Raw genomic sequence first — 14,374 nt, forward strand, 5'->3', positions numbered from 1 at the left:
ACCCCTCACTGTAACACTGATATACCCCACACCCCTCACTGTAACACTGATATTCCCTACACCCCTCACTGTAACACTCTCTGATATACCACACACCCCTCACTGTAACACTCTCTGATATACCCCACACCCCTCACCGTAACACTCTCTGATATACCCAACACCCCTCACTATAAAACTCTCTGATATACCCCACACCCCTCACTGTAACACTCTCTGATATACCCCACGTCCCTCACTGTAACACTCTCTGATATACCCCACACCCCTTACTGTAACATTCTCTGATATACCCCACACCCCTCACCGTAACACTCTCTGATATACCCTACACCCCTCACTATAAAACTCTCCGATATACCCCACACCCCTCACTGTAACACTCTCTGATGCACCCCACACCCCTCACTGTAACACTGATATACCCCACACCCCTCACTGTAACACTCTCTGATACACCCCACACCCCTCACTGTAACACTCTCTGATATACCCCACACCCCTCACTGCAACACTCTCTGATATACCCCACATCCCTCACTGTAACACTCTCTGATATACCTCAAACCCCTCACTGTAACACTGATATACCCCACACCCCTCACTGTAATACTGATATACCCCACACCCCTCACTGTAACACTGATATACCCCACACCCCTCACTGTAACACTGATATACCCCACACCCTTCACTGTAACACTGATATACCCCGCCCCCCTCACTGTAACACTGATATACCCCACACCCCTCACTGTAACACTCTCTGATATACCCCACTTCCCTCACTGTAGCACTCTCTGATATACCCCACACCCCTCACTGTAACACACTCTGATATACCCCACACCCCTCACTGTAACACTGATATACCCCATACCCCTCACTGTAACACTGATATACCCCACACCCCTCACTGTAACACTAATATACTCCACACCCCTCACTGTAACACTGATATACCCCACATCCCACACTGTAACACTGATATACCCCACACCCCTCACTGTAACACACTCTGATATAGCCCACACCCCTCACTGTAACACTGATATACCCCACACCCCTCACTGTAACACTCTCTGATATACCCCACACCCCTCACTGTAACACTGATATACCCCACACCCCTCACTGTAACACTCTCTGATATACCCCACACCCCTCACTGTAACACTGATATACCCCACACCTCTCACTGTAACACTGATATACCCCATACCCCTCACTGTAACACTGATATACCCCACACCCCTCACTGCAACACACTCTGATATACCCCACATCCCTCACTGTAACACTGATATACCCCACACCCTTCACTGTAACACTGATATACCCCACACCACTCACTGTAACACTGATATACCCCACATCCCTCACTGTAACACTGATATACCCCACACCCCTCACTGTAACACTGATATACCCCCACCCCTCACTGTAACACTGATATACCCCACACCCCTCACAGTAACACTGATATACCCCACACCCCTCACTTGTGACACTGATATACCCCACACCCCTCACTGTAACACTGATATACCCCACACCCCTCACTGTAACACTGATATACCCCATACCCCTCACTGTAACACTGATATACCCCACACCCCTCACTGTAACACTGATATACCCCACACCCCTCACTGTAACACTGATATACCCCACACCCCTCACTGTAACACTGATATACCCTACACCCCTCACTGTAACACTGATATACCCCACACCCCTCACTGTAACACTCTCTGATATACCCCACACCCCTCACTGTAACACTGATATACCCCACACCCCTCACTGTAACACTGATATACCCCACACCCCTCACTGTAACACTGATATACCCCACACCCCTCACTGTAACACTCTCTGATATACCCCATACCCCTCACTGTAACACTCTCTGATATACCCCACACCCCTCACTGTAACACTGATATACCACACACCCCTCACTGTAACACTCTCTGATATACCCCACACCCCTCACTGTAACACTTTCTGATATACCCCACACCCCTCACTGTAACACTGATATACCCCATACCCCTCACTGTAACACTCTCTGATATACTCCACACCCCTCACTGTAACACTGATATACCCCACACCCCTCACTGTAACACTGATATACCCCGCACCCCTCACTGTAACAGTGATATACCCCACACCCCTCACTGTAACAGTGATATACCCCACACCCCTCACTGTAACACTGATATACCCCACACCCCTCACTGTAACACTGATATACCCCACACCCCTCACTGTAACACTGATATACCCCACACCCCTCACTGTAACACTGATATACCCCACACCCCTCACTGTAACACTGATATACCCCACACCCCTCACTGTAACACTGATATACCCCACACCCCTCACTGTAACACTGATATACCCCATACCCCTCACTGTAACACTCTCTGATATACCCCACACCCCTCACTGTAACACTGATATACCCCACACCCCTCACTGTAACATTGATATACCCCACACCCCTCACTGTAACACTGATATACCCCACACCCCTCACTGGAACACTGATATACCCCACACCCTTCACTGTAACACTGATATACCCCACACCCCTCACTGTAACACTGATATACCCCACACCTCTCACTGTAACTCTGATATACCCCACACCCCTCACTGTAACACTGATATACCCCACACCCCTCACTGTAACACTGATATACCCCACACCCCTCACTGTAACACTGATATACCCCATACCCCTCACTGTAACACTCTCTGATATACCCCATACCCCTCACTGTAACACACTCTGATATACCCCACACCCCTCACTGTAACACTCTCTGATATACCCCACGCCCCTCACTGTAACACTGATATACCCCACACCCCTCACTGTAACACTGATATACCCCATACCCCTCACTGAAACACTGATATACCCCACACCCCTCACTGTAACACTGATATACCCCATACCCCTCACTGTAACACTCTCTGATATACCCCACACCCCTCACTGTAACACTGATATACCCCACACCCCTCACTGTAACACTCTCTGATATACCCCACACCCTTCACTGTAACACTCTCTGATATACCCCATACCCCTCACTGTAACACTCTCTGATATACCCCACACCCCTCACTGTAACACTGATATACCCCACACCCCTCACTGCAACACTGATATACCCCACACCCCTCACTGTAACACTCTGATGTATGACATGGACCTTCCTTAGGGATTATTGTAGAAGGCAGCTGTGACAATGAGGCTGTTACGCGCCGAGTTCTTCAACCCTCCCATGATGGTGAAGATTTCCCTAGTTTGACAAACCTCTTTGTTCTTGATGATAAATTTTGTGGTTTGATAGATTTTGTAGCTGACCAGTGTCGCTGTGAGAAGCAGTGAGTGCAGCTCCAAATATTCTGTTCCATACTTCTTATTTTCCATTTCCAAATCGCTGTCTTCCATGATAGATCCCATTTGACTGCAGACGACCAAGGAGGCTGCCGCAAAACCTGTCAGGAGGCAAAGGCCACAACGTTACTCCCAGCCCAGAACGCCCTGTATTAGGAGAGAAGGCAATCTGCTGCTATGGAGCTCCTAAACGTTGGAGCATTTCTTTCAGTGACCCCATGTCCCAGCTGCTTGGTTCCTCTCTGATTCGAAACATTGTGGGTTGAAGTTCCACTCCATTTATTTCACTGGGGGGGGGGGGGGGGGATATAGGGGCGATGTCGTGGTTACGTACCCCAGGCTCATTCTTTGGGGGAGGGGGAGCAACGTGGGATCAAATCTCACCGCGGCAGCTGAACTCCATTCATAGATCTGGGGCGGGATTCTCCAATGATGGGGCTATGTTCCCACGCCCGCGGATAAACGCGCTCGAATCACTCTGGGCTTAGCTGGAGAAAGCCCAGCGATTTGCAAGGGGCTGGCGGGGCCCCGGAGTGCTCCTCGCAGCTCCGGCTACCGATACGGGGCCCTGAACTTCCGGCCGGGGGTCCGCGCCTCAGTCGGCCGCGCTGCGTGACATGGCCGACCCACACCGCGGACCGGCACCGAAAACATAGGCGTCCCCCAGATCGCCGCACTCCCGCAGACCGGTGGCCCCCGATTGGAACCCTGGCCATCCTGGAGGCCCCCCCGCCCCACCACCACTCCGGCGAAGGATCCCGCCGCCCCCCACCAGCTGACGTTCCCGCCGGGTGCGGCCATGAGAGACCAAAGCCGGCGAGAACCCGGCCAGCTGTCAGCGGAGAATCGCCGTGGGGCCTATTTCACTGGCCCCCGATCGGCGCTGCGACGATCGCACGCGCCCGATGGGCGGCGATTCTCCGGGGACCGGGGAATTGCGGGAGCAGCGTCGGACCCATTCTCCGCCCCCTAGCCGAGTGCGATTTGGGAGCGGAGGCTCAGGGAATCCCACCCCTGGATCTGAAAGCTAGCCTCAGTCCATGGTGACCGCAAAGACCTTCATCGATTGCCCCCTCAGGGTCGGAAATGTCCCCTCCTTACCTGGCCTGGCCTATCTATGACCCCAGGCCCACTCTGTGTGGCTGACTCTCGATTGCCCTCTGAACTGGCCTGCCAAGTCATTCAGTTCAAGGGTCATTAGGGGCGAGCAGTAAATGCTGGCCCAGCCAGCGACAGCCACATGGAATCATAGAATTTACAGTGCAGAAGGAGGCCATTCAGCCCATCGGGTCTGCATCGGCCCTTGGAAAGCGCACCCTACTTAAGCCCACAACTCTGCCCTATCCCCGTAACCCAAAAACCCCTTTTGGACACTAAGGGGCAACCTAGCATGGCCAATCCACCTAACCTGCACATCTTTGGACTGTGGGAGGAAACTGGAGCACCCGGAGGAAACCCACGCTGACACAGAGAGAACGTGCAGACTTCACACAGACAGTGACCGGAATTAAACCCGCGTCGATGGCGCTGTGAAGCAGCAGCGCTAACCACTGTGCCACCCTGCTCCCCCCGGAGACTCCATGCCGACCCTGGACGGTTCACAACTCCTCACAGTGCAGGAGACTGATTTGTCACAGAAAGAGACACACTTAGAAGAGGCACTGAGGACATCGAAGGCACTGAATGTATTGGCAACCTAACCTGCCATATCCTGTGTACAGATATCCAGACATGTCCGAGGCAGCCTATTACTGCCACACCAGGCCTACACTCGATCATCAGCGGGGTGACAGAAGCTCTCTCCCACAGTGCGATCAGGCGGCAGACACTCACCAAACAAACCATTCCCCGAGGCTCAGGCCGTCCGGCTGCACATCTGGTGACAGCATTGGCCCAAACATGGACAAAGAGTTGTGTTCCAGAGGTGAGGTGGGCGTGACTGGCCTGGGGGGCTGCATTCGACCAAGTGTGGCATAGAAATGGGAGTTCAGGCTAAACCATGTATTGGAATACATCTCATTGTTTGTGGTATCAGGAGGCAGCGGGCGCGATCTAATAAAACAGAGTCCGTTCTGGGCGGGATGAGAGGGGCCGCTGTGCAGCACTGGCAACGACCCCGTTAATTGTCGGCATTCTGTTCTATTGTTGGGCCTCAGCACAGAAGGCCCACCGAGGCCACATTTGGTCACCTTTCCTGCACTGAGGAGCCCCCTCCCACCCACAGGCCCAGTGCGCAGTACGGGCAAAATGCCAGCTTGGTACCACCAGCTTGGCATCCTGGCTGGGCTTTCACCACACTGGCAATGCCAAGGTGCCACAGCACAATCAGAGCCAGGATGCCAACCTGCAAAGAGCTTAGCCACCCAGGGGTCTCTCTCTCCCAAGTGCAGTTGCACCCAAGGACCAGTGCTAAACAACACTCGCCTGTGATCTCCAGGTTTAAGGCTTGTGTAGATCTGGCCGGTGCATATCAAAGTGAGACTAGCTGCTCGCAATAAACATGCAGATTCACCAATTCCGCCCCAGATCGAGACGTCCCTCAAGACCCTGTTCGATCTCGCGAGCGGCCTCCCGCCAGGTTTACTGGCCGTGTCTTACCCCGGGTCAAGCATGGCGTGACCGGTAGATGGCGCCCAATGAGTGAAAGCCTCCAGGCGATGTTTTATGAAGGATGAGAAGCTGATGGGGTGGGCACTGTTTGGGGACAGGGTGTCACCCATCGCCTGCTTATTTTGGTGATAACCAGATGCCTAAACCTAAAGAACTAATTACACAAAGAAGACAGACCAATACAGCACAGGAACAGGCCCTTCGGCCCTCCAAGCCTGTACAGGTCATGATACCAACCTTTGCTAAAACCCACAGCACTTTCTTGCGCTTTATCGCTCGTTACCCATCCAGGGTTTCAGACCAGAATCGGGGATGCCCACGCGAGCAGACTCTGACGAGATTTGTGAAGCTGGAGGAGTTCACAGAAGTACAGTGGTTAGCACTGTTGCTTCATAGCACCAAGGTTCCAGCTTCGATTCCCGCCTTGGGTCCCTGTGCGGAGTCTGCACGTTCTTCCCGAGTCTTTGTGGGTTTTCTCCGGGCGCTCCTGTTTCCTCCCACAAGTCCCGAAAGACGTACTATTAGGTAATTTGGACGTTCTGAATTCTCCCTCCGTGTACCCGAACAGGCGCCGGAGTGTGGTGACTAGGGGCTTTTCACAGTAACTTCATTGCAGCGTTAATGTAAGCCTACTTCTGACACTAATAAAGGTTATTATGATTAGATAGGGAGGGATGAGGGCATGGAGGAATTTGAAAACGTGGATGAGGATTTTAAAACACAGGTTGACCGAGATCCAATGTTGATAGGTGAGCAGGACAGGGTGTGAGTAAAGACGTTTGGCCTGGATTCTCCGCCCCGCCGCGCCACATTTCTGCCCCGACCCGCCGGCGGGATTCTCCGTTACGCCGGCCGGTCAATGGGGGTTACCCAGTGTGGGCGGGAAAACCCCGGACCCCGGCAAAACGGAGAACCCTGCCGGCGAAGAATGCCGCCCAGGGTCAGTAGAGTTTCCGTTTAGCGTGGCTCGCCCATCACACCAACGGGCGACCCACTGTGGGAAATCCGTCCCTTTGTTTGAGTTAGCTCTTCAGAATTTATTCCTCACGGAGATAACAAACGTTACCATTTGACTTCGATTTGTCTTTTTCCCAGTAGAAGTCCACCTCATTTTCTTTGGCCGATAAGACTGTCGTTCCTTTGGTGCCTTCAAGGGTTTGAATTTGGACATCTGAAATTCAATAAGAAATATTAGTTGATACCTATCTTTATATCCCATTTGTATGGTCCAATAGAGTTTAATGCATAGAAAGAGGCCCTTCCACCCATTATGCTCCGGCTGTCGTGCACATCTCTATTGTAATCCCATTTTCCAACACGTATCTGCAAGGCCCGTAACTTTGTCTGCTTTGATGTTTCGAGGGCTCATCTAAATACTTCTTAAATGTTGTGAGGGTTCGCGGGTCTGCGACCCTTTCGGGCAGCGAGCTTCAAATTCCCAGCACCCTCTGGGTGAAGAAGCGTTTCCTCAATTCCCCTCGAAATCTCCTGCCCCTCACCTTAAATCTACGCCCCTAGGTTCGTGACCCCCTATAGAGCGAGGCTGAAATATTGTTCCTTCAGGGTACGTTGGTGAACGCACCTTTTAAATTAAACCCTTTTTAGGTATGAAAGGCATCATTCACCCGATTTAACAAACAGGCAAAGGAAGAGAAGGAGTGGACCCGGGCCCTTGAGCCTGTTCCACCATTTTAAGAGGGTAGGGCTGATCCAAAGCACAACTTCAGCGATCCGTCAATTTTGAAGGCCTACAGGGTGCTTGACCCACATTCACCCCTCAACCACCATTGACTAAAACAGATTACTTGGTCATTAGCGCATCGAGCGCCAGTGCGATCTTGCTGTGCACAAATTGGTTCCCTGTGTTGCCCGGACGACCACGGGTTGAAGCACTCGATTTGTCGGTAAAAGCTCAGAAAAGGTGCTACATAAATGCAAACTTCTCTTTTCCTTTATTTTAGTACGGGACGTGGGCGTCGCTGGCCAGGCCAAGCATTTGTTGCCCATCTCTAATTGCCCTTGGGAAGGTGGTGGTGAGCCGCCTTCTTGAACCGCTGCAGTCCCTGAGGTGTGGGTGACAGTGCTGTTAGCGAGGGGCTTCCAGGATTCTGACCCCAGCGACAGTAAAGGAACAGCCGATATATTTCCAATTCAGGGTGGCGAGAGACTTGGAGGGGAGCCTCCAGGTGGTGGGGTTCCCAGGATCTGCTGCTCTTATCCTTCTAGATGGCAGTGATCGTGGGTTTGGAAGGTGCTGCCTAAGGAGCCTTGGTGAGCTGCTGCAGTGCGTCTTGTAGACGGTACACGCGGCTGCCACTGTGCGTCGGTGGTTCAGGAATCGAAATGTTTGTGGGAGGGGGAGCAATCAAGCGGGGCTGCTTTGTCCTGGATGGTGTCGAGCTTTTGAGTGTTGTTGGAGCTGCACTCATCCAGGCAAGTGGAGAGTATCCCATCACACTCCTGACTTGTGCCTTGCCGACGGTGGACGGGCTTTGGAGAGTTACTCACCACAGGATTCCTAGTCTTCAGTCAACAAGACATGGTAATCGGGGTGCGGGGCGGGGGGGGGGGGGGGGGGGGGGGGCGGGGGGGGGGGGGGGATAGCCTCTCTGTAAGCCAAGAGGTATGGAAGATAATTGCTGAACTCTCTATACCCCTGCTGTCAGAGTGCAGGGAAGGAATCCAGCCTGGAACCGACTGGTCTGCACACCCGCCATGACGAGCTGCGCCTTCCGCGGATGAGGTGGGTGCTGCGGCGGAATCTTACCCATGTCGGCTGTCGTCACATTGTACTCCGTGGCGTTCATGGTGGTTGCTGCCATCATGACGGTGCTCTCCATCGAATTCAGCAGCAGCGTGATGCCTTTGTGCCTCTCGTCCTTCCTCATTTTCTGCCATTCGGACTTTTGATTCATCATCCTGCCGGCGGCGGCTGTGAAATCCTGGGGGGGGGGGTAAGCAAAAACCTCAAAGGTTAGCTGTTGGTGCAGGTTTGTGGGAGCTGGGGGGGGGGGGGGGGGACGGGACGCTGGGGGTGGGGGGCGTATTTACTGTGTTATGGACCAGGGTTTAGACCAAAGTATATCATGGAGTTCACCTGACCCACAACTTTGAGTAGATTTTGGCTATGGGGAGCACAAGGGCCCAATTTACAGGTGTGGTGCAACAGAGATCTAAAAGTAGTTTTAAACAAAAACACTGGGCGCGATTCTCTGCAAATGCGGAGAGTCGTGAAGGCTGCCGTGAAACTGGCCGTGTTTCACGGCAGCCTCCGCGCCCCCTCCTGGGACCCGATTCTCCCCCCCGGGCGGGGCTAGCAGCGGGGCCCCGTGAATCTCGGCATCGCAGGCTTAGCGAACTTCGCTAAGCCCGCGCGCCAAGGTTAACGGCGGCTGACGTAAACGATGACGTCAGCCGCGCATGCACGGATTGGACGGCTCCAATCCGTGCATGCGCGGATGACGTCATCGCGCATATGCGTGAAACCCGCACATGCGCGGGCCGTCATGCCCCTCAGCCGCCCGCGGACTGATCCAGCGGGGCGGCGGAGGAACAAAGAGTGCGCGGGGTTTGGACCCGCTGCCCGCGATCGGTGCCCACCGATCGCGGGCCCATGCCACCCTTGGCACGGCCATGGTGCGGCCGTGCCAATTGGTGCCATGGTTCCCCAGAACGGCACTTTGCGGCCATTTTCACGAACTGTGAGAGCAGGTGTGTTGGAGTTCGTGAAAACGGCCGTAAAGGCCTGGGAAATCGGCCCATCGGCTAGGGGAGAATCGCTGCTCGCCGTAAAAAACGGCGAGCAGCGATTCGTGTTGTGGGGCGGCCGTGGGGGGAGGGAGAATAGCGGGAGGTCGGGAAAAATGTCGGGAAGGCCCTCTCGCTATTCTCCGACCCGTCGTGGGGGGCGGAGAATCGCGCCCAATGTTTATTCTTTGAATCCAGTTAACATTTTATAAGCACACAATAAACAGTTTATCAACTACCAACACTGATAACCCCCTAAAAATATATAGTACTCTATAGGTAACCCGTAGTAACTTCCCTAACAACATGCATCAGTTAAACCCATTTTAAATAAAGACAGCAGGTTTAAATTCTCTACAGAAACAGGTGGAGGGGCTGGTTTAGCACAGTGAGCTAAACAGCTGGCTTGAAATGCAGAACAATGCCAGCAGGGCGGGTTCAATTCCCGTACCAGCCTCCCGGAACAGGTGCCGGAATGTGGCGACTAGAGGCTTTTCACAGTAACTTCATTTGAAGCCGACTTGTGACAATTAGTGATTATTGCATGGGGCTGGTTTAGCACAGGGCTGAAGAGATGGCTTTTAAAGCAGACCAAGGCAGGCCAGCAGCACGGTTCAATTCCTGTACCAGCCTCCCCCGAACAGGCGCCGGAATGTGGCGACTAGGGGCTTTTCACAGTAACCTCATTTGAAGCCTACTTGTGACGATAAGCGATTTTCATTTCATTTCATTTCGAGTTACTTTGAAATCATTAAGTGATCTTCAGATTTCAGAGAGAAATCATTAAATCTTCTTGCTGAGAATGCAGCTCTCCAACTCTGAAAACGAAACGAAACACACTGTAGCAGCCTGCTTAAAAGCTAAAGTAAAAGCCAGACAGACAGCCTGGACCACCCCCACACTGACATCACTGCAGCAATTTGATAAACACCCATTTCCTAAAGGCACATCCACCTGACAACTGGATGAAACTGAAAGACGTCCCGAGCAAGTGCACGCGTGCCATTGCCGTGAGCTGGGGGACAGGACGTAAGGACTAGGTGACGGTAACAGGATCCTTCACCAGACGGTCATTCCTAACCTTTTGTAAACCGCCCCCCCCCCCCCCCCCCCCCCCCCCCCCCGCCACCTCGCCCAGCGCCAGGTCAGTGTCCTGTGCTCAGGGTTTCGGGCCTTGCCCGATGGCTGAAGCAGCGAGATGTCCGTGGTGATGGCGGAAGGAGCTGGAATCCCGAGGGACGATGGCTGCTCGCAGGTGGAGGGTCCTTAAGGAAGAGGCCTAGCCTTTCCTTGAAGCAGACATGAGGAAGACAACAGGAAGCCAGCTCACCTGTCCCTTCCCCCAGTCCTATTGCTCGTTGAATTAAAAAATGGGAGGCTCTTGCGAGCTCCTGAAGAGGGAGGTGCTGGACAGGGAGGGGTGTAGAAATGAGAAGGGGGTCTGATCATCAGCAGCTACGACAATAAAGGGACTCCTTCTCCCAAAATGACCCGCATTCGGGCGAGGGGCAGTGCGGTGGCACAGCGGGTAGGACTGGTGCCTCACAGCGCCAGGGACCCGGCCTTGGGTGACTCTTGGGTGACTGCCCTTGCTAAACTGCTCCTTAGTGTCCTATGAGGAAAGGTTGGACTAGCTCGGCTCTTACTGGCTAGAGATGAGAAGGATAAGAGACAGCTTGTTTAAAGCCTTTCGGATCCTAAGGGGGCCTTGACAAGGTCTATGTGAAGAGGATGATTATTCTCGTGGGAGAATCTAGAATAGGGGTCACCCATTTCAGACAGAAATGGGGAGAATTCTGTCCTCTCTAAGGACATAGGGCTGGATTCTCTGCACCCCCCCCCCCCCCCCCACCCTCCCCCCGCCGAAATTGCGTTTGACGCAAGGGCGGAGATTCCATTTTTGCGCCGAAAGCGGGCCGGGCACCGGTCCGGCGATTCTCGGGGACCCGTGAATCGGCGTTTCCGCGAATTGCTCCGCGCGCCAGAGGGGCCATTGCCAAAGGCCCGCCCAGTGATCCTCCGCTCCCAGCCGGCCGGGTTCCCGACGGCGCGGTTCTAACCACCTATTGCCGTTCCGGAAGCTCGCGTGGCGGCTGCGGACTCAGCCCGCGGCAGCCCTTTGGGGGGGGGGGGGGTGGGGGGGGGGGGGATTCGGCACCGGGGAGGAGGCCTTCTGGGCGGCCGGGCCACAGATCGGGCCGGTCTGACGTAAGGGTGGGCGGCCGGTCGGGGTCGGCCTACATTGCGGAGCTGCCTTCGCCGTCCGAGTCTGCCGCGAAGTGCGGGAGCTGAAGCTGCGTGAATTACTCCGGGTCCCTGCCAGCCCCCTGAAGGTCAGTGAATCGACTGATATTTTGTTGAGGAAACGCGGGAGTGCAAACAGCATTTTTACGCTGGCGCTCCAGGGTCCCAGGTTCGATTCCCGGCTGGGTCACTGTCTGTGCGGAGTCTGCACGTCCTCCCCGTGTGTGCGTGGGTTTCCTCCGGGTGCTCCGGTTTCCTCCCACAGTCCAAAGATGTGCAGGTTAGGTGGATTGGCCATGCTAAATTGCCCGTAGTGTCCTAATAGTAAGGTTAAGGGGAGTTGTTGGGTTACGGGTATAGGGTGGATACGTGGGTTTGAGTAGGGTGATCATGGCTCGGCTCAACATCGAGGGCCGAAGGGCCTGTTCTGTGCTGTACTGTTCTATGTTCTATGTCTCTCTCATCCTGAAAAGGCCGTGGGAGCAGAATTTTGGGATAGTTTTAAGGGGAGAGCGAGACAGATACTTGATAAGCAAGGGGGTGAAAAGTTATTGGGGGTGAGCGAATGGTTACAGTCAGAACAGTCATGATCTCATTGAATGGCGGAGCAGGTTCGAGGGGCCGAGTGGCCCTGATCCTAGTTCATGTGCCCGGATAGGCTGGCAAAGGGTGGGGATAGTCAATCCAGGATGGACCGTCTTGACATTTGGCCAGGTTTACCAAATCAATCTCAAGATTTAGGAATTGTTATGGGCCAGGGTTTAGAGAACCCCAAAGTGTATCATTGGGTTCACCTGACCCACACCTTTACTAGATTGTGGTATGGGGAGCACACGGCCCACTCTACAGGTGTGGTACAGGAGAAATGGAAAAGTAATTTTTAAAGCAAAACAATATTTATTTTATGAACTCAAGTTAACCTTTTCAAAACATACAGTGAACATCTCAGCTACCAGTAATTCAAATACAACCCCCAAAGAATACAACACTAAGTAATCCTTAATAACTTCCCAAACAACATCCAGAAGACAAAAGAAACACGTTTTAGCAGAAGCACATCAGGTTTACATTCACTACTGAGAACATTTATAATTCTGAATTAACCGAATGATCAAGAGATAGTCTTTTGATGGCAGTGAGATCAACAGTACATCTGCTCTGTCTGGCTTCAGCTCCAACACTGAAACGAAACTAAAAAAATACAGATACACCCAAGCTTTTCTCATAGTGAAACTAAAAAGCAGAGCCAGAGCTCAGCTCCACCCACACTCTGACATCACTGCAGTAACATGAGCAGACAGACATTTCTTAAAGCGACATTCTCATGACAGAATGCAAAGTCCAAGGATGCACACAGCTCATGGCCTGTATCTAGGGTCTGGACTAGACACTGAATAGACTACTCCTTTTCCTCTGAGCTGACTGAGCTGCTCTTGGCTTTGACAGGGAGGCGAAGTACCTCGAGATATCCCCGACATTCAATCGGGGAGGGCAGGCTTTCGGCCTGGTCCATCCCCCCCGCCCCTCCCTCAGTTTGTGAAGCACACAGCAGCCCTTTGACCTCGGAGGTACAAAGCTGGGGTTAGGCCACATCCAGAGTACGAGTCGCTCTGGGCAACAAACTCCTTCAGGAAGAATACATTGACCTTTGAGGGAATGTAGGGTAGATTGGCCATGCACGCCAAGGGTTGAGTTACAACGGGAGATTGCACGAACTACAGTGTCATTGTCTGCAATTTGGAAGGTTGAAAGGGTGACGCGGCCAAAGTTTTCAAGGCATAAAGGGAGACCAATTGGCCCATCAAGTCTGCACCGACCCTCTGAAAGAGCTCCCAACTCCAATACTCTATCCCCGCAAACCCACCGAGCCTAAATGATAGGGTAAATAGGGGGAAGCTGCTGATGGAGCCAAGGAATAGTGGACTTACGCCTAAATATTGGAGTCAGGGCAGTCAGGCAGGAAACCCTTTGCAAGTGCAATGTAAAAAGACATTTGAAACTTGCTTCAGCCAATTGGCAATTGGCGATAAATCAGTCGTTCATCTGAAACCTGAGGTTGATAGATTTTTGGTGTTGAGGAATACGGGGTTAGTCAGATCCACGAAGGGCCGGCACAAGGTCGCAGTGGTTAGCACTGCTGCCTCACAGCGCCAGGGACCCGGGTTCGATTCCAGCCTCGGGTGACTGTCTGTGCGGAGTTTGCACGTCCTCTCCATGTCTGTGTGGGTTTCCTCCGGGCGCTCCGGTTTCCTCCCACAGTCCAAAGATGTGGAGGTGAGGCGGATTAGCCGCGTTAAATTTCCCCTAAATGTCCAAAGGATAGGTGAGATTACGTGGTTAGGGCAGGGA

At 53.1% G+C, this 14,374-nt stretch overlaps 1 protein-coding gene across 3 annotated transcripts in view; it reads right to left on the reverse strand.

Moving 5' to 3' along the window:
* The window catches only part of LOC119957062 (putative adhesion G protein-coupled receptor E4P), a 72,715-nt gene that overhangs the window by 24,678 nt on the left and 33,663 nt on the right, over window positions 1-14,374 (reverse strand). For all 3 annotated transcript variants that reach the window (XM_038784691.1, XM_038784690.1, XM_038784689.1), the window contains 3 exons: window positions 8,802-8,976; window positions 7,101-7,205; window positions 3,341-3,525 (listed from right to left, as the gene is read on the reverse strand). In XM_038784691.1, the coding sequence (XP_038640619.1) occupies window positions 3,341-3,525; window positions 7,101-7,205; window positions 8,802-8,976 (465 nt within the window). The remainder of the gene's footprint in view (window positions 1-3,340; window positions 3,526-7,100; window positions 7,206-8,801; window positions 8,977-14,374) is intronic.

The sequence above is a fragment of the Scyliorhinus canicula genome, chromosome 25 (assembly GCF_902713615.1).
Source record: "Scyliorhinus canicula chromosome 25, sScyCan1.1, whole genome shotgun sequence".
NCBI lineage: Eukaryota > Metazoa > Chordata > Chondrichthyes > Carcharhiniformes > Scyliorhinidae > Scyliorhinus > Scyliorhinus canicula.